Source organism: Aspergillus fischeri, genomic scaffold (assembly GCF_000149645.3).
Source record: "Aspergillus fischeri NRRL 181 1099437636249 genomic scaffold, whole genome shotgun sequence".
NCBI lineage: Eukaryota > Fungi > Ascomycota > Eurotiomycetes > Eurotiales > Aspergillaceae > Aspergillus > Aspergillus fischeri.
Window position 1 is genome coordinate 4,100,039 of NW_001509770.1, and position 27,140 is coordinate 4,127,178.

General features: G+C 51.8%; 12 protein-coding genes across 12 annotated transcripts, besides 2 other annotated features; 6 read left to right on the top strand and 6 right to left on the bottom strand.

Annotated features, from left to right (window-relative positions):
• Window positions 1-207: 207 nt before the first annotated feature.
• Window positions 208-666, top strand: NFIA_021520 (uncharacterized protein; the record flags this gene model as incomplete). Its single annotated transcript, XM_001265339.1, has 1 exon — window positions 208-666. One exon carries the CDS (start codon window positions 208-210, stop codon window positions 664-666), a length of 459 nt encoding a protein of 152 aa, XP_001265340.1.
• Window positions 667-1,372: 706 nt separating this feature from the next.
• On the top strand, window positions 1,373-2,945 carry ppe1 (carboxylesterase-mitochondrial 37S ribosomal protein YmS2; the record flags this gene model as incomplete). The annotated part of the gene is made up of 5 exons (XM_001265340.1): window positions 1,373-1,566; window positions 1,682-2,172; window positions 2,230-2,320; window positions 2,395-2,648; window positions 2,707-2,945. 5 exons carry the CDS (start codon window positions 1,373-1,375, stop codon window positions 2,943-2,945), a joined length of 1,269 nt encoding a protein of 422 aa, XP_001265341.1.
• A 287-nt stretch (window positions 2,946-3,232) lies between these two features.
• NFIA_021540 (putative transcription initiation factor TFIID subunit) lies at window positions 3,233-5,884 on the bottom strand (the record flags this gene model as incomplete). Its single annotated transcript, XM_001265341.1, has 5 exons — window positions 3,233-4,286; window positions 4,338-5,152; window positions 5,202-5,245; window positions 5,302-5,440; window positions 5,699-5,884. The coding sequence occupies 5 exons, from the start codon at window positions 5,882-5,884 to the stop codon at window positions 3,233-3,235; spliced, it is 2,238 nt and encodes a 745-aa protein (XP_001265342.1).
• Window positions 5,885-6,206: 322 nt separating this feature from the next.
• NFIA_021550 (mediator of RNA polymerase II transcription subunit 11) lies at window positions 6,207-6,820 on the top strand (the record flags this gene model as incomplete). Its single annotated transcript, XM_001265342.1, has 2 exons — window positions 6,207-6,290; window positions 6,389-6,820. 2 exons carry the CDS (start codon window positions 6,207-6,209, stop codon window positions 6,818-6,820), a joined length of 516 nt encoding a protein of 171 aa, XP_001265343.1.
• Window positions 6,821-7,184: 364 nt separating this feature from the next.
• cap2 (F-actin-capping protein subunit beta) lies at window positions 7,185-8,361 on the bottom strand (the record flags this gene model as incomplete). The annotated part of the gene is made up of 5 exons (XM_001265343.1): window positions 7,185-7,258; window positions 7,316-7,363; window positions 7,434-7,703; window positions 7,765-8,144; window positions 8,333-8,361. The coding sequence occupies 5 exons, from the start codon at window positions 8,359-8,361 to the stop codon at window positions 7,185-7,187; spliced, it is 801 nt and encodes a 266-aa protein (XP_001265344.1).
• Window positions 8,176-8,232: a microsatellite.
• Window positions 8,191-8,231: a microsatellite.
• Window positions 8,362-8,651: 290 nt separating the features above from the next.
• Window positions 8,652-12,052, bottom strand: mph1 (3'-5' DNA helicase; the record flags this gene model as incomplete). Its single annotated transcript, XM_001265344.1, has 2 exons — window positions 8,652-11,839; window positions 11,905-12,052. 2 exons carry the CDS (start codon window positions 12,050-12,052, stop codon window positions 8,652-8,654), a joined length of 3,336 nt encoding a protein of 1,111 aa, XP_001265345.1.
• A 1,419-nt stretch (window positions 12,053-13,471) lies between these two features.
• Window positions 13,472-14,170, top strand: NFIA_021580 (uncharacterized protein; the record flags this gene model as incomplete). Its single annotated transcript, XM_001265345.1, has 3 exons — window positions 13,472-13,595; window positions 13,671-13,949; window positions 14,022-14,170. 3 exons carry the CDS (start codon window positions 13,472-13,474, stop codon window positions 14,168-14,170), a joined length of 552 nt encoding a protein of 183 aa, XP_001265346.1.
• Window positions 14,171-15,039: 869 nt separating this feature from the next.
• NFIA_021590 (HD domain-containing protein) lies at window positions 15,040-15,765 on the top strand (the record flags this gene model as incomplete). Its single annotated transcript, XM_001265346.1, has 1 exon — window positions 15,040-15,765. One exon carries the CDS (start codon window positions 15,040-15,042, stop codon window positions 15,763-15,765), a length of 726 nt encoding a protein of 241 aa, XP_001265347.1.
• A 460-nt stretch (window positions 15,766-16,225) lies between these two features.
• On the bottom strand, window positions 16,226-19,616 carry NFIA_021600 (uncharacterized protein; the record flags this gene model as incomplete). Its single annotated transcript, XM_001265347.1, has 3 exons — window positions 16,226-18,026; window positions 18,276-19,349; window positions 19,423-19,616. The coding sequence occupies 3 exons, from the start codon at window positions 19,614-19,616 to the stop codon at window positions 16,226-16,228; spliced, it is 3,069 nt and encodes a 1,022-aa protein (XP_001265348.1).
• A 1,965-nt stretch (window positions 19,617-21,581) lies between these two features.
• NFIA_021610 (dolichol phosphate-mannose biosynthesis regulatory protein) lies at window positions 21,582-21,880 on the bottom strand (the record flags this gene model as incomplete). Its single annotated transcript, XM_001265348.1, has 2 exons — window positions 21,582-21,764; window positions 21,824-21,880. The coding sequence occupies 2 exons, from the start codon at window positions 21,878-21,880 to the stop codon at window positions 21,582-21,584; spliced, it is 240 nt and encodes a 79-aa protein (XP_001265349.1).
• Window positions 21,881-22,231: 351 nt separating this feature from the next.
• Window positions 22,232-24,896, top strand: NFIA_021620 (putative cell cycle control protein (Cwf22); the record flags this gene model as incomplete). The annotated part of the gene is made up of 2 exons (XM_001265349.1): window positions 22,232-24,157; window positions 24,192-24,896. 2 exons carry the CDS (start codon window positions 22,232-22,234, stop codon window positions 24,894-24,896), a joined length of 2,631 nt encoding a protein of 876 aa, XP_001265350.1.
• A 274-nt stretch (window positions 24,897-25,170) lies between these two features.
• On the bottom strand, window positions 25,171-26,853 carry NFIA_021630 (putative MYND domain protein; the record flags this gene model as incomplete). The annotated part of the gene is made up of 1 exon (XM_001265350.1): window positions 25,171-26,853. One exon carries the CDS (start codon window positions 26,851-26,853, stop codon window positions 25,171-25,173), a length of 1,683 nt encoding a protein of 560 aa, XP_001265351.1.
• Window positions 26,854-27,140: the final 287 nt, after the last annotated feature.

Sequence of the window (27,140 nt, forward strand, 5' to 3'; positions counted from 1 at the left end):
ACACAGATAGCCAGGAAACAAGCCTCTTGAAGGCCTTTCCCAGCTCTCACAGCCATCTCAAATGTACTTCATCAACCAGTATACAGAATTTTAGGCCACGAGGTGTAACATCAGCCCTGAAGACAGTATCCCACTCCGACATCGACATTCGTATAGCGCCTTTTCCTGCATGATCAGTTCTGTTTGCGTTTTGTTCTGTATTCCATCATGTCTTTCCAGCTGTATGATGGAGCCATCACAGTCAAGACAGACACCAGCCCTCTCACGTACAATGAAGCCCACCTCCTAACGGCCGGAGTCGTCCGCAACCAAGCTGGACGGCTCCTGGCTGAACGGCTTCGACTCAGCGCCGCGGACCGGGACCTCACCCACAGGGCGGTCGCCGCTGCGACGACCGAGGAGATGAAGGCCGCGTGGACAAGTGCCCAGGCCGTGCAGCGCCGCTGGAACACCACACAGAACGCGGCAGCCGAGGCCCTGAGCGATGACGATATTCGAAATATCCGATATGCAATGCGTGTTCCCTGGCAGGAGCACGTTCTGAGATGGCGAAGCCGCTCAAGGTGCATGTCAAGCACATCGCACCGACACTCTTTGCGCGCCTCACACAGCGCGAACTTTCAGGCGAGGCAAAACGGCGACCATATCGCCATACCTCAGAGTTAGGACAGTTGCATCAGGCGGCCCGTCACTCTAGAAGGAGAGCCGGATGAGATTTGGCCGCCTCCGGCTCGATATATGTGATTATCTTACCTCTCTACTTTTGCAGCGAAAATGGTGTACCAAATGCAGACTTGCCATTTCTACCATCATCCAGATATATATACTCTACTTCGTTTTGTGACCTATACCCCAACACAAACATAATAACCTGGCCACAATCCCGCATAATTACTACCACCGCCGGATTGTACAAGTAGAACTGATCGGATTAATCCCATGAATGGTCGTAATATCGTGCTGGACATGATAAAAGCGACCATCCTCGTCTGCGCGAATGTGATGGTGTCTATCTATAGCAGCGAATGGTGCTTACTCACCCGCCAGCTCAGGGCGGCACTGCCCACCTACTAAAACAAGAACAACACCACGTTCATCAACATCTGCTTTGCAGGTACACGAGGATTCCATAATAAGATAAAATTGAATCGACCATATAAACCATCATTGTAGATGTCAGTCCTATTTCTCCCGCTGTCCGCTATATCTAGTCCAGTTTCAAAGCACCCTGTTCAGGTTGGGCCTACCCCACATTACCACAAATCCATCTCCGGATAGATGGTCAAATGAACTTCGCTCCCTGAAACGAATTTGCTCTGACGGCGATATAGAAGCATTATAATCAGACCATAGCCATAGACATTAACTGCCCATGAGCGATCTTCACAAGGCTTTTGCCAAATCAAAGCTGGCCAAGTTGCCGCCCGAGGCCCCTCTTCTATCCGAGTCTTCGTCAATGAACCACCCCGCGGAAAGCAGTCACGATGAGGACTCCTCTTCAGTCTCATCTGCAGGGACAGTGATTCCTTCGCCGAGCAGGCAGCTGTTTGCTAGAGCTAGCCAGGGGTACGTTAGCACGGTCGTACTGCAGATGCATATGCAATCCCGGTGCATAATGCATTCACCAGCCAACCCCACAGACTCATGAGAACGTCGTGAGAATCCCGCTAATGGCATCCAGATCCTCCGACTCCTCCTCACTGAGATGGTCAGACTTCTTTGCTAAAGAGCTCTTTCTAACCCGCGAAACCGACACTCTCCGCATCATCCACCATGTCTATCTCACGCCACCCACCGACTCAGGTCCACTCTTCGTCATGCACCATGGCGCTGGTTCATCAGGACTCTCGTTTGCAACCTGCGCAGAAGAAATCCGCAAGATCCTCCCCAAAGCGGGGATCCTGTCACTAGACGCACGCGACCACGGCCGCACGTCGGTGCAACGGACGGATGGAGGAGCAGGAGCCGCCGCACTAGATCTTAGCCTCGAGACGCTCAACCAAGACCTGGTCTACGTTGTTCGCAAGACCCAGGCGGAAATGGGCTGGGAGGAGCTTCCCGACCTGGTTCTTGTGGGGCATAGTCTCGGGGGTGCGGTGATCACTGATGTTGCGAAGAAGGGGGAGCTCGGCTCTAAATTACTGGCTTATGCGGTGCTGGATGTTGTCGAGGGTATGTATATGATACCTCTATCTATCCCGAGGGTTGTACTGATGATAAATGACACAGGCTCAGCCATGGATGCCCTCCAAAGCATGGAGAAATATCTCTCCACTCGCCCTTCTAGATTCCCCTCTTTGACATCGGGTATTGAGTGGCAGTATGTCAACTACCTCTCCCTCTACATCACCGAAAAAAATGTCGACTAGAAGCGAAGCTAACCCATGGCCGCAGCACACGATCCCGAACAATCCGAAACAGAACCTCCGCCAGAGTCTCCGTCCCATCCCTCCTATACAAAGAAGAAACGCCCTCAGACCCCTCAAAACCATGGGTCTGGCGGACCAACCTCTCCGCCACGAAGCCCTTCTGGGAAGACTGGTTCATCGGCCTCAGTCGTAAATTCTTGGAGGCGCGCGGCGGCAAACTCCTCCTGTTAGCCGGGACAGACAGGCTGGATAAGGAGTTGATGATCGGGCAGATGCAAGGTTTGTTTTAGACTTCTAGCTGTTGGCCGCGTTCTACAGCTGACAGTATGTTCTACAGGGAAATATCAACTCCAGGTCCTCCCCGAAGCGGGCCATTTCGTCCAGGAGGATATGCCGGCGAAGACGGCCCAGATCTTGGTGGATTTTTACAAGCGGAATGATCGGAGCGCGCTGGTGCTTCCGCCAAAGGTGGCTGATATGCAGGCTTCCGCTGCCATGCAGAAGGGTGCAGGTGCCGGTGCTTCGTTTAGTGCTTTGCATGGTGGTGGCAGCGCGGGACATTTGCATAAGCCGTAGAGTAGCGCAAATATCCCTTTTTTCTAATGTTGCAAGGATTGCCATCGGCTATAGATTTACAAACTCCATTTGATTAAATCATTATTGGACAGAGGAAAGCCAGGGACTTTCTTTGTACTATTGCCAATGTAACACCGATGCCTCCCCCACCGACGCCGCCGAATATCAAGCCACCAAGCCCCATCATGGTCCAGTGAGCAAATGGGAAATGCAAGGGAAGACAGATCAAAATACAATACGGGTATCTGACGCCACTTTTGCAACGTAACGAAACTCACAATTTCTCGTCAAGGAAGATAGGCCCCGCCGGCGATGATCAGATTCATGTTGGTGAACTTGACTTTGTAGACCGGACTCTTCTTCGTCGGGAAGGCGCTGATCTGGTCAGGTGTGACAACGACATCCTTTCCTTTCTTCTTGCCCATTCCCGGAGCAACCGAGGTCGAGGGTTGGGTGGAAGCGGCTGAGGGGTTGCCAGCATCGACCTTTGTGCCTGCTCCGCCTTCGCCGACTACGCGACCTTGGGACGGATCTTGGGCTGGGCCGGTGACATCCCACACGCGGACAGTGCCGTCGGCACCGCCAGAGACCAGGACAGTCGACTCAACGCTCCAGCTAAGGGACCAGATTCCTCCTTTTCCATGACCGCGCATGCGCTTCAACAACCTTCCGGGTGCCAGATCCCACAAGAGGATGGATCCTTGATCGTCTGCGGATGCAAGAAGTTTGCCGTCTCTGCTGCAGGCCAAGGCCGTAATATTGCCGGTGTGACCAGTGAACATCCGCACAGCGTTACCGGTGGTGACCGCCCACATGCGGACCGTATGGTCGGAGCTGCCAGTGAAGACGTAGGCGGAATTCGGGTGGAAGCAGACGCAGTCCACGTCCTGGTCATGGCCGACGAAAATGCGCTGCTGACGAATATGGTCTGTAACCCAGAGACGAGCTGTCTTGTCATGTCCGCCGGAAACAAAGTAGTGACCGAAAGGGCCCCACTGAAGATCCCAAACAGGCTGATCATGGCCCTTGTAGACGACCATGCATTGCCATAGATCAAGAGACCAGAGTCGGATGGTCTTGTCTGCAGACGAAGAGAGCAGCCAACGGGCGTTGGTCGGCGCTACAGCGCCCTCTGAGCGTGTGGCAGAAGGTGCAAATGCGACTGCATAAACCGGACCCGAGTGTCCAATCAGACGACGCGAGTTCGAGGGAGGCGCATCATCCACGTTGTCGTAGGTCGTTTGGATTTTCTTGCCATCCATGCTCCAAACACGAATATACGACTCCTGCATACCAGCTGCAACGAGCATATTATCGTCGGAGAAATCCAGGCAATTGATTCTGTCACTTCATTAATAAAAACTTCCAGTCAAAGAAACGGTCATTACCCACCCGTCATAAGTGTTGTGGAATGTGAACATGCAAACACTGACTGCAGGACCAACACCTCCTGTCCGGCCCTCAATCCTGAACCGATCACGATTCTCTTTCACCTTTTGAACTTCCAGAGCCACATCGCGAGCAGTCGAGGGAGGGTATGGAATATCGGCACGACTGGGCGCTTCGTCATCTTCTTCCTTTTTGATCATCTGGTCAAACTCCTGCACAAGACTGTTGTGGCCAGGTGCCGGAGGGTTCTTCATGTCTTCGTCTGCTAATTCGCCTCGTACGTCGGTCTCAAGCGTTGATTCCATAGGAAGCTTGCCCAGTCGGAGCCGGGGTAATGTTCCAGCCATTGCCGGATTGTCGCCTGTGTAGGCCGATCCAGGATGGTGACCGGGAATACCTTCGTCTTCAGCGGGAAATGTCTGCCCTGCTCCAGCTTGGCCTAACATAGCAGCGAAGCTGAAACGATCGTCGGACGCACGCTCTTTGGTAATGATTGTGCAGTAGCTGCTCAGAATAGCGGACATAACAGAGCCTCCCTCTTTCGACTTGTTTTCGAGAAACTGCATAAGGTTCGAAAATGCTGGGTTGCTGAGTACTAAGCGATACTTGTTATTCCGGTAGAGTTTGGCCGTGGCGTTGTCCTGAACATGCTCAGGAAGACTGATGGGCTCCAGTTTACGGACATCGTCTGTGTGCTCAGGGAGGAACAGGTTCTTGTTTATATCAAAGAACTGCTTGGCCTCTTGAGGATAAAAGGATGTCACCATGTTGAGGAAAGAGTAGACAAAGAGCGGCCACAGAACACGCCTAAGTTCGGGCTGTCCAAAGATAAGCATTGCGCATGTTAATAAAGAGAAAGTAGCCTACCTTGTACAGATCTAGATTGTCTTCAACCCAGACTTTCAGTATATCTAGATGCATGCGGCATTAGTTTATGACTAATGATATACTATGTAGGGATACTCACCGAACCCCATTCTATACTTGGGACGCGCATCCTCGCCAAGGGGAGGCAAAGGACGGCCATCGATTTCTTGGTTAGCTGATTCCATGCGCAGCATGGCTTCAGTACGGCTGTATCCTTTCTTGGCCAGGTAATCAATGACCTAGATGGCATTAGCAACACAGTAAAGGAAAAGTCCATACATGATGTAAAACCAGCCATGAAATGAACACCGAATCATGACAGACTCCGTCCTCAGGGCACATGAAACGCTGCAGCCGTGTCCCAAGACGAACACAAGGCTTGTTCAAGCGAACACAGCCAAAAACAAGCCGCTTATCAATGACGAAAAACACCAACACATGAGAGATACTCTGCGCGAAACCCACGAAACTCATGAAACACAATCTTCAACACTTACTATTTGATTCAGATTCTGCTGCGACATCGCACCACTCGGCGGTGGAGGTGGAGGACCCGGAGTCGGTGCTCCCACTGGAGTGGTGTTTCCCATGGGCTGCTGGGGAGGCATAGACATACCACCACCACCGGGGCCGATGCTTGCACTTCGAGGTGCAGGGCTCGGAGCCCCGCCTGGCGCAGACATGGCGCGACGCTAGATGTCCAGATACTGATGGTCGCGTCTTTTTTGGCTTCGCTGCGTTCTGAACGGAAAGCGAAGATAAGATGCAAAAGTGACTTGCTTTTGGATGGTTCAGTAAATCGGGAGGCTTGCGAAGTCACGTTTCTGATATCGAGCTAGGACTGTCTAGGGTTAGCGCTTTGGACTGACTTAGGTAATCAAATTTGTCGCTGTCCGGCCTCACTGCACATGATGACATAGCTCCGGTTACTCTTACTTTGACTTTATCTTCAAGTGGGTTTCACTGAGATAGGTTTCCGGGCGAAATCCCTCAAATGTCAAAGAGATGGCCGAGGGCAGGATCTCTGCACAACCAGACCAAGTATTTACTTCAGCGGATCGAATCCGGCAGTTGAACGAGGTGGACAAGGTAAGGAGGTAGCTCTGTGCCACTATTAAGACAGACGCAAACGAGCTTGCGCAGCCGTCAAGGACGTCAATTAGCTAGCAGATACTGATCGCTCGCAGGATGTTGCAAAACTGATTCACTCGGCCGGTCTCGCGATCCAAGCTCTCACAAACGCCAGAACGGGCGACTCCTCCGAGGACACTTCTCTCGAGTCGCATAAAGCACGGTTTAAAGAAGCCACGTCCCAGTACTTCGCGCTCCTTTCCTCCATCGACGTCAGGTTACGTCGCCAGGTATACGCCCTGGAGGAAGCTGCTATCCTAGCGCCGGAGTCGGCCTCGAGGACCGGCGATTTACCAGGCGCTGGCGGAGGGGCAACGGGTGTTTCGAACCCGTTGGATGTCAGCTGGCTGAATAGCAGGAAGGACACTGTAGGGAAGGATAAGGAAGCTGAGCTATGGGCAGCAGCGAGACAGTTCGTGGAACAACTGGGCGATTCCTCAGCTGCGAGGGTGAAGACGGAAGGTGGACATAAGATGGAGGTCGATTGAGAGGCCCTAAACATTTCGAGGCGCCGACTACTCAGCCTATCTCAGCGCGCTGAATTCTTCAGGTCTACACGTCAAGCTACATCTTATTGGGGCAACTAGGATAGCTATATGATACCCACACATTGAATTGAAGCAGTTATCAGTTCCCGGATGCTGTTGTGAACGAGATGATTCGGCGGATGTTCAGAAGAAACGAGACCTATTTACACTGGTCTTTGCCAGCGATTACCGGTCTTGACACTTATGACAGAAGCTTTGATGATGCGAAATGAGGAGTAAGAACATAGGCATGCTCATGGTAACACGGCGAGCAAAGTACAGATGCTAGTTCGCAGAACTCAGCGAGCAATAGCTGGCTGATGCACTACCGCTGCATGGACCTAATCATCTCCAGGTGTGCAGCCTTCTCTTTATTGGTTTCCGAAAGCGGTGCGAGGCCTGTATTCTTGTCAGCATCCATTGCCTTGGTTCTACCGTGACAGAGAAGTGGCTTACTTCGAAGTTCACCCACCACATCCTTGGCCTTGCCAAAGTAGACCTCCTCTGCCGTCGCAAGTCAGATTAGCATGTGACGTGTCAAGACAGAACAACTCTTCACAGATGTGACACATACGCAATAAGTTCCGCATCTTCAACTCCATATCCTCAACGAGCCTACCAACATTGGCGACATGGCTCGCATCGGACTCCACAGGGAGATCAACCTCCATCTGCCGGGTCATATTGCCGCTGAGATCCATCTCGCCGAGGGCCTCATTCTCATTCGCCAAGTGCAGGATTACCGTGCTCGTGAGCTTGTAATGAGACATGCGCGCCCTATCAGTTGCCTCGAAGACATGAATGCTGTCCCACTCTCCTGAGCTCTTCGCTCCGGGTGTAACACCTATCCGCCATACCCATTAGCAAAGCCCGCATCTCACCAGACATAGCGTAACCAAGCCCACCTTTCTTCAGGAGGATAACGCCCGCAAACCCATCATCCAAATCCCAAAAGTAAACGCTGCCCACGCCACCCTCATAGTACAGCTCCCGATACACATCAAAGGCCTCGTTAGCCGCAACCTCGAGCTTCCTCACCCGCTCGCTGGGGACCGTGCCATCCTCCAGTGGCGGATCAAACTCATTGCTCCAGGGCGAGCGGTAGCTGTCCCCGTCCCGGTTGTAATCGCAGAGCAGGTAATCGCGGTTGGTCTTCGGGCAGCGGCGGATCTCTAGAGGCTGGTCGACGGAGGAGAGGAGGTCTTCGGTCAGGTCTGGGACGATCGATGTAATGGCCTGTAGGTTCTGTTTCGTGTCGCGGGGGTTGAGACGCCGAAGAAGATCGCTAGAGAGTGGTTGTTATGGTTAGCTTGAGCTGCTGCTGCTGCTGCTGTTGTTGTTGTTGTTGTTGTTGTTGTTGTTGTTGTTGTTGTCTCCGAGCTGGGTGACACTCCGCTGTCCGGGTCCTCGTTCTGAGGGCCCAAGATGTGGAATATGAGGTATGTAAACGATTGCTTGGAATTAGGTACTTACAGCGCACTGTCAAATTGGATGTCCGCCATGGTGTGAGGTGTTGGAATAGTGTTGTATTGGTGAAGCTCTACGTGAAACCGGACCTTCCTCTCGACTTGGCCGATTAAGGTGCGTGCGCGGAGAAAGTGGGGGTGGCATTTAGGCTACCCCCTGAGCTTGGAGAACGCTCCCATGAACATACTGCCCTTAAAGCAATAAAGAGACTCAAAACTCATCTATTCTATGTAATTTTGGGTATCTAGAGATGATGATAATGTTCCAAAAGCCAAGCTAAAAGCCAAGTTCAAATATCCAAAACTGTCCACGCTGACCCAAAATGTCATTCCTCAGTGTCATCATCAAGAACAAATCTATTCCGTTTGCGAGAAACATGACGCTCTGCGCTACGATTGAGAAGTGTCTCAACATCAGGGAAATCAAGTTCAAAAGCATCTTGGCTTCTTTGTGATGAATAGGGAGGTCTTTCGGTATGAGGCTCCAGAAAAGATGACATCAACTTCTCTGGAGACAGCAGTTCGGGAGTGCAATTGTCCTCATTTTCGTCCTCCCGCACATGTACATTGTTTGGCCGCGAAGTGGCCGACGGCCTTTTGAAGGCGTGCGGCTTTTTCCCCAGCCTTCCACTGTTCTGCGCTGGGGAGCCCGGTTCGCGAGACAGAACTGAGTCCACAATCTCCTTGCTTGACTCCAGAGCCAACACTTTCCTATATCGTCTTTCACAATCAACACTGACCTTACTCATTTTTTGGAGAGTACCAATCATGCGGGAGGTCAAGGAACCATGTTTAATAGCTTTTGTCGGCCTAGGAACGGATTGCAGGCGAGGGTAGGCGTCAACACGTGGGTTCCGGATGAACTCTGGGCTAGTGCCTCCTATATGACAATAGCGTCGCTCAAGATCCTGTTGTTCTCCTGGCGTAAGGAGAACTTCTTCCAGGGCGGGAACCTCCACAGGCTCTGGAGTCGGTTTGCGGACGGCTTTCTTGGTTTCTGCTTTCTTCGTCACTTTCCCAGTTAGACTGGACGCCTTTGCAAAACCAGTCTCGACGTCATCTGGCATATGGAACTTCTTCGGCGGCCTTTTTGGGGGCCGTGCTCTCTTTCTGGGCTCTGGTAAATCAGCCTGCGTATTCTCCACCGGAATATCGATTTGCCTCTTCTCAGCCACAGGGCGGACTCCTGGGGGCAAGATGCGAGGGGATGTGTCGTCATGAAAGGTGAAACGAGTACCGCTGGCTATCATCTGCTGCATTTTCTCGTAATTGTCTTTGGCCTTAATATAAGACTCCTCTTCTTTACCCTGCATCAGAAGCAGCACAATATTACCGGCTCTCTTACGACCAGTACGTCCCATGCGCTGGAGCATGCGGATAGGCGACGCCGAAGAGTCGTAGCAGACAATGAGATCGACCTCGCCAATATCGAGACCTTCTTCACCAATCGAGGTCGCGACGATAGTGTTATATGTGCCTTTCTTGAACTTCTGCACAATGCTCAACTGTGTCTTTTGGTCCATTCCCTCCGATCCTTTCGCACTGCTCTGCCCTACAAACACGTGGGGTCGAATCAGAGGCTCGTACCGCTTTAGAACTCTGACCACTTCCTCAGCGCTATCTCGAAAATGTACAAATATCATAATTCGTGTCGCTGACTGACTCTGGTCTCCATTGGCTGCCGTTCCTTCTCCACGATCCATGAAGTGATTGAGTACGACCTGTTTGAGGTATTCTAACTTCGGATGGCCGATGAATTCTGGGTTCTTAGTCCAAGGCTGGAGATGGTTCATGAGTTTCTTGAAACTTTCGTCCTGCACAATCTGGCGTTGATATTTGCCCCCCTTTTGGCCATCAGTGTTAGACTGAAAGTGCAAAAGGTGCCGATAGAATGGCGTGATACCGTGATATTTCAAGAGATCGATGGCATGGGCCAAACTCGCGAGGACGGTGAAAATTGCGTTGACTTTGCCCTTCAGGCCAAGGTTCGCATTCCTCCCTGCATCTGAACCCATCCATTGCTGACGGGCCTTGGTGAGACCGAACGCGGTGAGAGCCATCGGATCCCTTCCCCAGTAGGCGTTAAGGTTACGAAGTTGGTCGACAAGCGGCTGCAGAGTCCTTGTGAAAAGTTCCATGCACAGCACCATTTCATCGGAATTCTTGAACGTTTGCACCTCGGTGTCCCGAGCATGTACATATTCCCGAATGTCGAGAGACTGCTCGGTGCGAATCTCCACCTTGGCAATACCCAGGCCATCAATGACGGCTTGCACTGATTCCACAGTAGAACCTGGAGTTGCAGTAAGGGCGAGGACCCGGAAGCTCTTGTTATACCGCTTGAGGAACTTGACCACTTCCACGTATGCATAGCCGCCAGTAGCACGATGAGCTTCGTCAACAACGAGCAGGACGATACGTTTCGGGTCGGCTATTCCTGACTTGAGATCATTGACGAGGGTTTGAGGGGTCATGAAGAAAACACGTTTGCTTTTCCATTCCTCCGCGCGAATGCCTGGCGCGGCTTCACCTGTCAGCATGGTCGTCTGCGATCGCGGGATGCCGGCCACCTGGAAGCAGGCAGAGATCTGCTGAGCTACCAGGGGCTTTGTCGGTGCTACGAAGATGATTTGAGCACTCTTTGTCCATCGATACCAATTGAGCATAATGGTCGCAGCTATGAACGTCTTTCCAAGACCAGTAGGAAGCGCAACCAGCAGATTATGGAAGAGACCTCGCTGTGCGATGTTGAATTGGTAATCTCTCGTCTTCCCCAAATTAGTGGGGTAGACCCATGTGTTTATAGCCTCTTCATTGAGTTTGTGATGAGTAGGAGGTTCATTTTTCTCCGGTGGCGAGAGAATTTGCTCTCCTCGCTGCGAGGGGATGTCAGAATTTCGTGCAGCCATGTCGAATAACGTGGATTGCCGTAGGCCAAGCGGGCGATTGGTTCTGAATTGAGATTGAACAGGCGGTCCACGTGTCGCTTGAGATGTCGTTCTGGGTGGCGACAAGGATAGGTCCGAATCGAAGGCGTCATCTGGTATATCATCAAGATTGAATGGCACGTCCGCTGCAGCCTCTTTCAGTGCGGCGGAAGGTGCGACAGCAGTCAGTGCCGGCGTAGACCTGGATGCAGTAGAGGGGATATTTCCCCCATTCTCTTCCTCAAATGAGCGCAGTGATGCTGCAATAGCAGCCTCAATTTCTTTATCTTCATCATAATACTGATCCGGTTGATGACTGGCATCAACTGTGGTCGTTGTAGGTTTGGGCGCAAGAGGTTCGGGGCCAGGCTTCTTCCATCGAGGGCCACGAATCATCTCTGGGGGCGAAGGCGGCTGGGTCAATTGTGTGACGAAGATATTCTCCTGGAAGTTCTTGCGTTTTGGTACAAAGACCTTGTACTTGGAGGTTCTCTCGACATCCTCAGATTGAACGGCGTTAACAGACCGTCGGTCGGGTGATTGAAATTCGTCCTCCCCGTCACCCTGATCTATGGAGATATCGGATTCTAAGTCAGAGAGGTATCAGATCCAGATCGTAAGCGAATATCAGGTCGCGGTAGCTTGCCTGCACCATCAAAAACACCAGCGTCTAAGCGCCGACGCTTTGCTGGACGGTTGTCCGTCTGGGCTGACTTAACTGCATCGGGTGTCCCAGGAACGATAACATCGTCAATCTCATGGTCAAAATAATCATCAGAGTCGTCACCAGAAACGGACATGTCGCGACTCGTTTGATCTTAACCAAATAGCCCCTCATAGGATTCTAAGGCTCATTGTTTAGCGATGAAGCGACGCGACGCGGTATCGCGACGTCACGTGAGACTAATTGAGATACATGGGATTTTGTCCTGTTTGCACTTGCACTCATCGTCTAGAGCGAATCGGCGGCGCACGTCCTTCGCTTCTGGGCTTAGTGTTACTGGTGGAGAGGAGTCATGGAAACCATTTTAGCAGCTCCACTTGGGTCTTGCAATGAGGTTTAACGAGGAAGATTCGAGATACCTTATCCAAGGCAACAGTCGATCTGTTCATACCAAGTTTCAATGGTCTTCAATTGTCGTGGTGGAAAAATGAGACTACTGACAGAGCAGTGTCCAGGATCAACAAAGGCAGGCCCCTTATTTACCTCACAATTTCCATTCTAGTCAGAGATCACAGGCACAGAAGTCAAAATTGAAACCTGGTCTGAGTCAAATGACTTCGGGCTAGAGGCAGACAGGCCCACACTAAGGAATCTGGTTATTTTAGGCACCTTTTGCCTTTGAGTCCCGACCCCAGATTCTACAGCCACAATCTCCTCATGTCTCTGATCTTCTATTTTACTAATAATAATCAGCAAGGGTCTTCACTTTTCAGCTGAAGTTGGATGACATACAGGTGATCGAGGGATTCGCAAAATAATGGTTACACTGAATGAGCATCTCATTTATTATTTAGTCGAGTATCATTAGTATGACCATCACTAGGTAACTTTGCACTATTATTGAGTGTCACCATATCAGCCAAACAAGGTGGCTTGCTTCGGAAATAGCAGTCGGTGGCGATGATCGGATACTCTTTGGATCATTGTTATTATGTATTGTTGTTGTACGCTGTATTTCGTAAGGCCGATGCTGCTGGAAGAATCCAGACTAAAAGCCGACAACCTGATTTTCTCCAATTCTTCACCAGCTCTGTCCAACCACGATCGTCCACAGAGCTAAGCTAGCTGAGGAGACACTGCATGAAGCCTTAGTAACGTTGTCAGTGGATGATTAAAGCACTTGGATAGGTCCCAAAACTCAAAATAAGTATTAATTCACAGACAGGAAAGACTGAAACCCTACTAATGAGAAGGCGTAACAACAAGAAACCTGGGAGTGACAAGACTTGGAATCATTAGTGTGTCCAATATCCACAGGTCACAGAGAACCCTTCCTGGCAAGGTTTCATGGCCTGAGGGTGTCTACTACATCTGTCATTGGTCTTACTTTATTACTCCTCTTTTCCCCCAACTACTTCTGTTTTCCCTCCCCTTCTTCTTCCTCCTCATCAACAAACACCAGTCTCTCGTTTCTAGCAGCAATCTTCTTTTCTCTTTCGTGCACTGAGATCTCAAGTCTGTCGCTTCTGAATCTCTACAGTCAAACCCAGTCAAAATGAAGTTCAACAACATCATCGCCGTCTCCTCTCTCTTGGTCCTGGCTACTGCCCAGTCTACCACTGATAGCGCGCCCTCCACCACCGCCAGCCTGACCCCCGAGGCCTCCTGCGCCGCCAAATGTTCGTATTTATATTTTTTTTTTTTTTTTTCTTGAACTATCCATCACATAAAGCTAACGTTGCAATTGCATCTAGGCGGCTCTAATGACATTTGCTGTGTTGCTGGATGCTACAAGGTTCCCTGCCCTAGCGACCAGCAGGCCAACGACACCGTCAGCTGTGTTGCTGCGTGCCCTCAGGGCTCTGGCACTCCTAGCGACACCGACAAGTATGCCGCGTGCCAGAACAGCTGCTACAGCAGCCACTTCTTCCCCGCGACTATGACCAATGCTGGTTCCGCCAACACTGGTGTCAGCTCCAACACCGCGACCACCACCGGCACTGGTTCTAGCAGCTCTGAGACTGGCGCTTCTGGTATGTTGCTGGTTCTATTTGGTCATTCCTGAAACTACTCAAGGATGTCAAAGCTAATTGAGCAATCTGCAGGCTCCGACTCCACCGCCTCTGGCTCCGGCACTGCTACCAGCAGCTCTACCGCCACCTCGACTCCCAACGCTGCTGCTGTTAGCCAGCTGCAGCTCGGTGTCTCTGCCGCTGGTCTCCTTGGCTTCGTTCTTGCTGCTTGGGCTCTGTAAATGATGTTCTACTCTTTACAGAAACCCCTCTTGGCTACGACTGGGTCCCAGACGGTAATGAATCTCGAGACGGGAGTTAATAGGGTTACGGGACATGGGTCGATTGATTTTATTTCTCTCCATTCTCATTGGGGTACTAATAAGGATGCCACCTAATACTGTGCCATAGTTGCCTTTCATGTGTAGTACTTTCAAAACAATTTGAGATACCAATGCGAAGATGCTTAATAATGACTCTACTCCGAATCACTGTATGAACGTTGACGTCAACATGGGCAATGTTCCCTTGTTCGAGTTCCTAGAAACCAAGGCAATTGTCAACAGACGTTCAATTCAGCGAGGTCTGTTCAAGTTGACCCATCGTCCGGGTCATCATCCACCTAGGAACTATAAGCTCTGAAACGTCATTTGAACGAGTTCGGAATATTCTCATGATCGCTTAACAGCTCAGGAACCGTTTGTGATCTCTCCCAAGTGTCTCCGGTCTTTCTCCACCCTAATTTCTGACATTTCCTCTCCTTTGAATCGGCGCTTCCTTGACATCATGCGAGTCTCATAGTGCATGCCGCAATGTATCAAGTAGATGCCAACGATGAATGGCGAGAGATCGACTCCGTAGACCGTGGAGATCTGTAAGAAAATCCCCACCGATAAGGCTGATTGATAAGCTGCGCGTCAACTCCCCGCTTAAACGCGTTAATCACATCATAAATGGGTAAAGAGAAACATACAACCATATCTCCTCATTTCTAATTGAAAACTACCCACAGCCTGACGCCGCCTCAATTAAGTCCTAGCAGAGACGCCTTCCTCCTCCTATACTGCACCCACCTCAACCAAAAACAAAGCGAGGCTGCGAGGGAAACAAAATGGCCCCCCCAACAGAATTCCACCACCTCTACACCACCATGGCCGCCTTCGTGACGTCCTGCATGTCCGCCCACGATCCCTCCCACAACCCGGCCCACGTCCACCGCGTCGTCACATTAGCCCGCACAATCCTCGAGAAGGAACAGCTCCTACACCCGGACATCACCTACGACGCGGACGTCGTCAAACTCGCTGCCTTGCTCCATGATATCGGGGACAGGAAGTATCTGACGCAGATCGCCGCGGCGACATCCGCAGCTGGAGAGCAGCAGCAGGCGGCGGTTGATCCGGGCCGGATGGTGGAGCAGGCGCTATTGGCGCATGGGGCGGACGCGGCGCTCGCGGCGAGGGTGCAGACCATCGTGACGCATGTGTCGTACTCAAAGGAGGTTAAAGATCCTGCGACGGTGCGGAGATTGATTGACGAGGAGGGGTATGTGGAGTTGGCGGTGGTGCAGGATGCGGACCGGTTGGATGCGCTGGGGGCGGTGGGGATTGGGCGGTGTTTTACGTTTCTGGGGGCGCAGGGGAAGAAGTATCTTGGTCCTGGGGAACCGTGGGATATGAATAATGCTATATCTCACTTTCAGGACAAGCTGGTGCGGTTGGAGGGGATGATGAAGACGCAGACGGGGAGGGAAATGGCTCGCGTGCGGACACAGCGGTTGGTCGAGTTTCGCAAGTGGTGGGAGGAGGAGATGGAGGAGGCAACTCATATTCCTTGAGAAGGACATTGCTTAGGTGATAGTCGCAGCTTACCCCAAGACCTCTCAGCACGTGCATAATAGATCAAGCAATCATTCCATAGATCTCATTCTGTCTATCAAATCTCAATAGAGAGGTACAGTATTTGGGTATTTAGTATGTAGTTGCAAGAGTATCAAGCACACAGCAAACATCCAAAACCAAAGGGAGCGTCATAGAATCCCAAGAAAGATATCCTGGAGCCAGAAGAACCAACCAAAAACAAGACCAACCGTGTAATAGACTCCAATGACATCGAACCTGCCAGATTATCTCGTGCTGCTCTGCATGTATGGATTTCTATGAATAGGCATGAGCACCACATCGAGACCAAACGCCAAAATTAGATCAAAGTCTAGAAATATGTCGAGCTGCTCAGATGCGCAAGGAAAGTAAAGCATAGCGTGCGTCAAATAGCACAGAAAGGTTTGATGTTGAATTTCAAACCCGATCCCGAGCAAAATCCAGCACCTCACAGTCGTCTTCGAAGAATCCGTCGTCGACACCAGCGCCAGGAGCAGTGGAGACTGCCATGGAATGTCTCTTCTTCCTGCGAGTGGTGATAACAACCTCTTCAACGTTGCCGGTGCTGTTGCCCAGACTGATAAGGTTCTCCATTTCTCCCCCGTAGCCGTGGTGTTGTTCGTGCACGATATCGTCCTCGTCCCCGGTGCCACCACCGGCGCTGAATGGCCGCACGTGGAGCTTGGTCAGCGAGATGCAGTCGCCAAAGATCCACTGGCCGCCCGGGCCATACGTCAACGGATCACATACTTCATTTTCATTCGAGAAAACGAAGAGATTGACTCTGTGGTCGGTGTGGAAGGGCTGGTAAGGTGCGTTCGTTTCGATCTCGGCCTGGGACAGGGGCTGGCACCTGATCTTTGAGGTAGTGTGGGGCCGTGAGTTTGAAGATGGCAGGGTTAATATGGCAGACACAGTGTGTTCGTGGGCGAATGTCCCAATCAGCAGTGGACCGCATGGAATCTGAAGGTTTGCAGGCAACTTGTACTCGATTTCCTTGTTTCCAATAACCGACTGCAGTTGGCGATTTCTGTGAGAAGACATGGATCTTTTGACCCGGTACAGCCGGAAGAATCCATTGTCTACCACACCCAGGAAAGGCTGCCCTTTGTTCGAAATCCAAACAACACGAGACGCGGCTGGGTCACGGGCGAGACCGGAAAGATGCAGTCGATTTTCCCCAGCGTGCCGGAGAGTATTGACTGTACCAGTTGCTGCACCCATGGATTTGCTAAGACCAGCAGCAACCGCCCTTCCACTTCGGACTCCAGCCGCGGAGGGAATTGCGAACGCACCGACTGCAGGAAATGCAGAGCCGGCGGACGGAGTGCGACCTCTAACTGCAGCAAGGATAGGCTGTGTTTTTCCACCAACGAGTTTGAAAGCGGCGGATAGCGGATTCGTCACAGCCCCTCTGTCAGTCGCTTCGTCCGTGGGGGAGTTGTTGGCTTGTGACTTGGGGGGTTGGGGACGAGCTCGCCGGAACGGAGGCCACTGGAAAGCACTGCGAGGAAGGTCAAAAACGTGCACTGTGCCCTTGCGGGTTATCACTGCCAGACGATCTCCGGATGGAGGGGACCAGATCACGTCGACAATAGAAGACGTAGTAAGTCGTGCGAATCGCGCAACTTGTCGCACATTGGCTGATGGCGATGTGGAGTCCTCGGAAAAGAAGACCCCTGCCCGACAATGCCTGGCTTGCATCAAGTCCCAAACGTACTGTACATCCCCCTTCTTGCTCGCCGTGAGCAACATCAAACCATTAGGGGAGAATGACAAGAAGCTACATCCATTAGGGACCTGGAAGGTAGCGATGGGGTTGAGCATAGCATTCCTTGCCTCGCCGCCATCATCCAATCGTCTCAAATCCAAAATCGACACAGAATCGGGTTCTGCAGGGGAAGTAGTTTGAGTTTCCTGGGCGTGTGTCGGAGGGAAGAGACTGTATCCTTGTTGTGGTAAATCCATAAAATTTGGGGATCGGCGCGAGGATGTGCTCTGAGACTGGTCTTTATTCCAGTAATTGTTCCAAGCTTGAAGCCCCTGGTCACCCATCCAGCGGGCACCACGTACCAGCTCTTGTGTGACACCCCTTGCTACTTTGTCAAAGAGGCTCTCGCCCTCGCCAACGTCCGTTGCGGAGGTGACTGGCGGCTTGGCTGGAGGACTACGCGTCTCGAGCCCAAAAGCTTTGCCCTGAATAAGTGAGGCAGGCACCCTTCCACGAATAGAAGCTCTATAAGTTGAGGATGGTGGCACTATTGCTAGCCATCGTCCTCTGAGCGCCAGCACAGGGTAATCCGAAACGGCTGAACCATGTGGGGAGTCGTTGCGAGATGCATCCGGATCAGTCGAACTGGATGATGTCGAGTATCGCCGAGCCTCTCGTGTCTGTACACTTGTCCAAGTTTTACCCAAGCACTGATATGCACATGACTGTGAGAAAGGGTTTATGCCGTATACATACACCTCCCCACTGACGCCGGACGCCAACACTATATGGTTCCCGCTGACGAGTAGCTTAAGATTCCCAATAGGAGATGGGGCCAGAGCAGGCAATCCGGGAATGTTCTCAAAACATGGAGTAGGTTTCGTGGTGAAGAGTGTCGCGATCTGATCTCCGCTCCTGAGAGAATAAATCTCGGCTCTAGTTTGGTACAGTTTCGGCTCATCCTTGCTAACGCGCTTTTCACCCGGCGGAGGCCTTCCGGTCTGACTAGGTGGTATCTCATTTGTTTCCGAACCAGCAGAAGATGTCCGGCCTTCGTCTTCACTTGAGGCACAGGGTCCGTGTATTATGATGGCGACGTGTGGTCTAGACGAAATGAACGGATCGTTCGATGAGGTAGAGGCTAGGATCTTTGCCTCTATCACACGGCCCCTGAGCCCACTAAGCTTTCCCACTAAACGCGTTCTGCGGTCTTCGATTGCGAGAACGTCCAAGGCCCCGTCAGTGCCAACAAGCAGTACGGTGCCACCCATTTTGGAGGACTTGAACGCTGGACCGGACAAAGTGTCAAAGCAACAAAATGAGTAACCTTCGTCTCCAGCTGCACGGTTTGAACCAGTAAATGGAGGGAGATCAATATCTGGAGCTCCGTAGAAGTGAGGTTGCGGCAGATGAGGCAGGGGAATATGACCGTCGTACGGGCCACTCAGAGAATGGCTCTTCTGCCTGTCTACGGATTGCTGCCTGGACAAATTGCTGCTCAGGTATCCATTGCCGTAGCTCAAGGGTCTCCTTCGAGGAGGGGGAGAGGTTGATGACGGTTGACAGAAACCACCTTTATCTAGGTGCGTAGGGAAGCTAAGGGGAGACCCGCCTGCGAGCTCCCCATTGACGCCATCATTTGGAGGACTTTTTCCATATGGAATTGATTCTGCCCATGTTCCCGTACGGATGGCAAGATCATTCTCCGTCGTTCCCGTAAGAGACCCCAAAGCGTCTGGAATGGCCGAGGCAACTGGATCACTAGGGGGAGCCAACGGGGTATCCGAATAAGACGACGGCTCAGGTAGCACAGGCGGCGAAGTGTCAATCCTGTGGCATCGAGGACAAACTTCGTCAGTTTCTGGACACTTATAGCCTGAAGAGGAGTGATTTCCATGCATACAGGTCATCAGGCGGAGACTTGGCTACCGCTTTGGCCCCTTTACCTCCTTTGCCGTTTTTACCCTTTTTCTTCGTTTTTCCAATATTGTCATTGTTTTCGGGACTTGGCCGAGTGAAATCTGGAGGAAGGGGGATGAGATCGCCTGAAGCCCGGCCCTGCTGGCGAAATAAGTCGTCCGAGGCTGCCGGGGGCATTCAACTGGAAGGAGTGCCTCAGAAGGAGGCAACAGAGAATCTCGCTAAGGAGACCGCCCTCAAGACCTCTGATAAGGTCTGAGAACGGGTGTTCAACAATGATGTTGACTGGCAAAGACAATCGATGAGCTGGGAACCTATCTAGAGACTGGATGGAGCCTTGTGTACAGAACGCTTGTCAGCGTGAGTCATCGCAAGAAGCAGCTGCGGGCTCTCATTGAAACATACTATTGTTTGTTGATTGAAGTGACAAAAATCTCCAGAGGAAGGACAGATAAGTTATTGCACTCTGTCTGTTCGAGTGCGGAGCTGTCGCGCGAGCCAGCGTACCTGGGGATGTGTACCCTTGGATACGCCTTGTAGATGCGGGATTCAGTATGACTCGGATGCCAGACTTTCTTCTGTCATCCAAGCCTCCAACTCAGTAATTATCTCCAGTATCTCTGAACTACAGTCTCGTATGACTGGCCCAAAACTCAGGACTCAAGAAAGATTTCAGATAGTTGTTTGAAGAGAGATATAGAGCAGTAAACGGTTCAAGAGAGGGGGAGGGGGAATCCATGCAGGTCAGGAGCATCGGTAGATGACATCTCTCCATGGTAGGCTGACTGCTCATACGTAATTAAACCAAACTTTACCCGTTATCTGCAAGCAGCTAGCAGGTATCAGTCAATAGTTCCAGGGCTGATTTCCTTATCAGTAGGTACAGTGGCATGTCATAAGTTTGAATCCAGTGTATTTACCGCTAGCCTGATTAGGAATCCGGATAGATAATAGCGACCAGTAATAGTCCCAAGAGGGATACTGGGATGTTTTCTATGGATCCTAGAATGAATATATTTAATGATACAGAGCTTATAGCTGTATAATCATATCTACAGTAATTTTCTTTGCAAGGGCCATGATGTCGTTGAGTGAGGCATCTGAAGATTCACATCTGCAGCAGTATAGTAGGGATTCCCTAATCAGGCTAGCGGTAAATACGCTGGATTCAAACTTTTGTCGTGCCACTGTACCTAGGTACACAGGGAGTCCGGAGTTACCGTACGGAGTAAGGTACCTGTCTGCCTGCCCCCTACTTTCCGCTCCATATCTCAGTTGGCACCCCTCATAAACCAGGTCTCATCTATCGTTTATATGTACAAATTATGATAAGATATTCACACAGGAGCTATACTTCAAAGTTACAGAATCACTCGCAGCTTCTCGACAGCTGATCTTGGAGCATGAATGCCTGTGACTGTATATCTGGCACGAGGTACCGTATCTTTGCTGGTAACGACATTACAAATAACCATCCCCATCCCGCATGAGGGGTAAGACAAACATTGCAAACAACGCGCGCCCGAAACACGGGGTCAGCACACGACACGTGATTTGCCTGAAGGGTTGTCCTCATAGGAAGAGGTGGCAGGTCATGATCATCAACTGGATGTCGAAACTTGGCTCGAACATTCCACGTATCCACGGTTGCCTCCGGAGGTAACTGCCAGTCAAACAACGACCAAGTCTTTTCGACTCAGTATCAAGCGTCAGGTGTTCGTCGTCGACTTGTCACGGGGTCACTTCTGCAGCATAGCCATGATCTGTAAGGCCCCAAGGTGTCATTGGTGGAGGATCAAGCGGTGACTGAGACATGATTCCTGCCGGTCATATCAAATCTATGCTTGTCATCGTCCAGGGAATTCTTCCTCAACGTGCCATTTCCCTATGACACCTCGTACCGTAGACTTGTGTACCTGCCGATGACCTATGGGTTCGTCATTGACAAGCATCAGCATCCTCATGATGAGACAACGTGAAGGATTCCTCTCTAACTCAATAGGGGTAAAGCGCAAGTCAAAGAATTTAGATAATATTGATACAAGTTTATTAGATAAAATCAAGGGGAAACTCCCTCACACACTCCGGTAGACTTTGCTTTTGTTCACCGGTCCCTTGTATGCCACCTCTTCTTGGCAATATTCAGGTCTTCTTCTTCGCAGCAGCCGCTTTGGCGGCTTTCTTTCTGTTGCTCTTGATCATTACCAACCCAATAAAGGTACCAACCACGGCCGAGCCCAGTAGAGTGAGAATGACAGGTATGCGGATAGCCCACACGCGAGGAGGAAAGAGGTCATGAAGAGGGTGTCCGGTGTCAACGAATGGCTATTTGATAGTTAGTTTTCGTGTCAGGTGTCGTCGTCAAGAGGGCGTGGATTAAGTACCATAAGGAGAGTCCAAGCCGTGTAATAGAGAAAGATCGCGGTAGCGACCAAGAGCATGGCGGATCCCACGAGTTGGCCCAGCTGCAATCAGATTCAGTCAGTATAAGCGGGGTATGGCTGAGGAGGAATTGAAGACTCACCATAATGGATGCTCGAATCAGGTTAATTCCCTCCTAACAGAACGCAGGAAGTGCACAACGAAATGTCTCCTCTGATACTGCCCATAAACAGTCCAGGCCAGCTTGGCTCCTCATAGGTCACGTGATGTTATTAGACGCTAAGACTTTCTCCCTTCGCCGCCTCACGTTCCCGACTGATAGAACTTTGTTGGACATACTGCATCTCGAGCTCTGGAGTTGATATCTACTCAAGAAACTCCAGAGTTGTAGATTCAGACACATTGCAACCATGACGGATTCTGTCGTGTTGCAATCCGCCGTTCGCGTGCCTACACCTCCTCCAGGCACCTCATACTCTCCACAGCCCTCAGCTTCGCGAAAACGCTCTCCTCCATCTCGGTCGCCTTCCCCTCGTCGCCGTCGGTCGCCACCTGGTGACTCGCTGAAGGAAGATGGCGATGCACCACGTATCGATCCCGAGCGTGCGATCGAAAGAGAGCGCCAGCTGGCCGAACGCCTTCGTCAGCATGAGAAGCAGGAAGCTGCGCGGAAGCCCATGACGGAGGAGGAGAAGCAAGCTGCCGCCAAAGCTGAGTATGAAAAATTGTTGAATATGCGATCTGGGGGCACATACATACCACCAGCTCGATTGCGCGCGCTGCAGGCCCAGATCACGGATAAGAACAGCAAAGAATACCAGCGTATGGCATGGGAAGCTTTGAAGAAATCCATCAACGGTCTGATCAACAAGGTCAATGTGTCCAACATCAAGTTTATCGTTCCCGAGCTCTTTGGGGAGAACCTGGTCCGTGGCCGAGGGTTGTTCTGCAGGAGCATCATGAAGGCGCAAGCGGCGAGTTTACCGTTTACCCCGATCTACGCCGCGATGGCGGCCATTGTCAATACCAAGCTGCCTCAAGTCGGCGAATTGCTGCTCAACAGATTGATTGTTCAATTTCGAAAAGCATTCAAGCGAAACGATAAGGCCGTCTGCATCTCATCCACCACATTCATTGCGCATCTGTGTAACCAGCAAGTCGCTCACGAGATGCTTGCTGCCCAGATTCTCCTTCTTCTGCTACATAAACCTACAGATGACAGTGTGGAGATTGCCGTCGGTCTGACCAGGGAAGTTGGCCAGCACTTGGAAGAGATGAGCGCTCCCATTGCTCTGGCTGTGTTTGATCAGTTCAGGAATATTTTGCACGAGGCCGACATCGACAAACGAGTTCAATATATGATCGAGGTCCTGTTCCAGGTTCGCAAGGATAGATACAAGGACAACCCCGCGATCAAGGAGGAACTTGATCTAGTTGAGGAGGAAGATCAGATCACACATCGTATCGGTCTCGATGATGAAATTGATACTCAAGATGGCCTCAATGTCTTCAAATACGATCCTCAGTGGGAGGAGCACGAAGAGGCGTACAAGAAGCTCAAGGCCGAAATTCTTGGCGAGGGTAGCGATGATGAAGAAGGTGAGGACGAAACCGACGAGAGTTCTGATGAGGAAGAGGAGGAAGAACGACAGATGGAGATCAAGGATCAGAGCAATACAGATCTCGTCAATCTCCGGCGAACAATCTACTTGACTATCATGTCCAGTATCGACTTTGAAGAATGTTGCCACAAACTCATGAAGATCTCGTTGCCGCCTGGCCTGGAGCCAGAACTCCCCTCGATGGTCATCGAATGCTGTTCCCAGGAGCGAACATACTCGAAATTCTACGGCTTGATTGGAGAGCGATTTGCGAAAATCAACCGTTTATGGTCTGATCTTTTCGAAGCCGCCTTCGCCAAGTATTACGATACAATCCATCGATACGAAACCAATCGTCTGCGCAATATAGCCCGTTTCTTTGGCCATATGCTGAGCACAGACGCCATCGGCTGGCATGTCATGTCTGTCATTCACCTCAATGAAGACGAGACGACCTCTAGCAGCCGTATCTTCATCAAGATTCTGTTCCAGGACCTAGGGGAACATCTTGGCCTTGCAAAGTTGCAGGAGCGCATGAGAGATGAAATTCTGCGGCCCAGCTTCGAGGGACTTTTCCCTCTGGACAACCCTCGCAACACCCGCTTTTCCATCAATTACTTCACGAGTATCGGCTTTGGTATTCTGACGGAAGACATGCGGGAACACTTGAAGAATCTTCCCAAACCGACTGTTCCTGCCCTGCCTGCACGCGACGCAGAGTCGGACTCGGAGTCTGTCAGTTCGCATTCTACCTGCTCCACATGCACAGGTTCTTCTCGGTCTCGCTCGCGATCATATTCGTATTCACGATCTCCTTCACGGAGCCGCGGCCGGCGTCGTTCCGTTAGCCGTGGAAGGTCGTACTCGAGATCAGTGTCTGGATCTTCTCGAGGAAGAAGTTATACCCCAAGCCACAGTCGATCGAGGTCTCCAGTTCCAAAGTCTCGTCGGCGCTCAGTGTCCTATAGTCGTTCACGATCGCCAGCTGGCCGAAGAAGGTCGTCAGTCTCTCGTACGCCACCTAGACGTGTCCGTGGCAAATCTTACGACTCTCGCTCTCCTTCGCGATCCGTCACGCCGCCAAGAAGGCGAACCTCTTACAGCCGGAGAGATCGATCTTACTCCAGGTCACCGTCACGCTCTGTTACCCCACCACCCCGAGCTGCGGATGCAAGGGCGCGTGGTAGACGCTACTCCTCGCAGTCTCTTTCTCCTCCTCGGCGGCGTGCCGAAAGAAGTGTATCCCCTCAACGTCCTCCTCCTGGTCGCCGTCGCCGTGGTGATTCTTTGTCACGATCACCCAGTCCCCCTCCGCGGTATGCACGTGAACAGAGGCGCAGAAGGAACTCGAGCTCTGTCTCGGCATCTCGCTCGCCTCCACCTCGCGACTCCGACAGGCGCAGGTCTTTATCTAGGACTCCGCCTCGTCGGGGCCGCGCTTCCGACTATTTGTAACAAGAGAAAAGCTCATTGAATTATGCCCTTCGGTACTTGGACATTGCACAGTGACTCAGCAGGTTTTAAATGGTCTAAATAACTGGAACAACATGGGCGGGCAAAGGTTCTAAAGGTGTATCTATATTTCTAGGCTGTGAATTTATTGCAAACTGCTATACCCACTCTCAGTCCTGCCTGTTGGGTCTTGTATATCAAGTCTCTGTAGGATTCACATAATCATTCAGTCATCTATCGGGTATCTCGAGTGCTGTATCGCTGCCACAACCATCCTATATACCAAGTCCAACCATCTACGCCGTAGAAGCCTCCCACACACACCTCTCACACTGACACAACCCCCCAAGCGCGCCCCTAGCCCACTCCCTCCGCTCCTTCACATCAAGCCCAATATCACAGTAATGGTTCAGGATCTCTTCATCGGCCTTGATCCCCTCGCCGCTCCGCCGCACAGGCGCCCCCTCCCCCTTCCACACCGCTCGCTCGGCCTCCGTCCGCGCCCGGAACGTAATCTCGCCGCCCCATTCCCAACGCACGTTGGGGTCACACGAGTGGTTCGCTAGACACCAGAGCGGATGCACGGCGCAGAGCTCCGGCCCGCCGTCCCAGGTGGAGAGGCGGCCTGACGCGGTGCCTCGGAATTTGGCGTACAGCGTGTTGAGCACCCAGGTGTCGTAGCGGGGGAGGTTGGCGTACGGGTCCAGTTCCATTTCCTCGAGGATGCGCATCGGCTGGAGGATGTTGAGCTGGAAGGAGAAGGGGAGGGTGGCGGTGGGGTCGTCTGAGTCTGAAGGGTTGTTGAGATCGAGGTCGTGGAAGTCGCCCCAGATGTATTTCACCTCTGGGAGATCGAGCGGGTGCATATCCTGCGTGGCGGCCATGGCGATCGCCCGGCCAAGGAGCAGCAGGTACAGGTAATCGGCCTTGTCCTTCGGGTCGGGGATATCCTTGCCGATCGACTCGAGGTTGTCCATGAGGCCGCAGACGGCGCCGTGGTAGACGGTTTGGGCTGTGTCGTGGCACTTCTGGCTGCAGAAGATGGTGTCGGCGCAGCCGTCGCACGCGACGGGGGGTTCTGCGGACGAGAGCTCCGGCAAGGGAGCGTTGCAGGCGTCGCAGAGGTCATCGTGGAGGCGGTTGGTGGCTGTTAGCAGCGACGACTCGCGCAGCAGGATCTCCCCGGGAGCGATGTCTTCCTTTGCGAACAGGCCCAGTTGAACGGAGACTTCTGCTGCACTCTGGTCAGACCCCAAGGCTGGGGCAGTAGTCGTGCCATGCAACGCGGGCAGCGCAACGGCCCTAACCTCGCACTTGGGCGCAACATCCTTCAGCCTCTCGTTCAGCAAATTCAGCGTCTCGGGCGCCTTGCGGTCAGGCTCATGTGTGTTCCACGGGTAGAGCACCCGCCTCGCGTAGCCCTGCGCATTCAGCACGCTTGCGTCCACCACCACCTCCTCTTCACCTTCTTTCAGTCCATGCTTCGCAGCATACACCTTCTTCAGTATCCCCAGCTGCTCTTTCAACCCAGCAATCTCATTCTCCGCACCCACACCCATATCCCCATCTTCCAACAACGCAAGCCCACGCACACAGAACTCATACGCATCCCGATAACACCCACACCGAACCAAGCTCCTCACAAGCAACCCATACACGGCCCCAATCATACCGTCGTATTCCTCCTGCGATATATCCTCAAATTCCCCCTCCTCATCCTCCTCCTCCTGATCCTCGTGCGGACTGTCCACCCGCCGCCTAGCCTGAAACTCGCACCCATCTGGATCAACAATCGACTCCAGCAATGACAGAGCCCGGTACGCATCCGCCGACGCAAGATCCGAGAAACCCAGGCGCTCGTGTATCCGGCCTCGGTCGAGGTATCTGTGCGGATTGTGTGGGTCTGTGTACAGCTGGGTGGTTGCTTCGGAACGTTCGCGGAGGAGTGCATTTGTGTCTGTGTTTGTGTCTGTGTCCATGTTTATGTTCGATTGTTTGCGAGCAGCGAGCGGAGAGTATATTCAGATATCTGGAATTGAGCGCTGCTGCTATATAAAATTCGTAATCGCTCCTTTATATATGCGAGGTATATATGCTGTGGTCTGGAATGTGGAAGGTATATTTCAGTTGGTGCACTTCGGTAAAATCTATGGGGTAGCCCAATAAATTAACGATGACAAGGAGAAGGATTAGATGCTATACACGTATATTCAAGAACGGCAATAATTTGCAATTGCTTCACGAAGGTCTTGGACCCATAATCCAT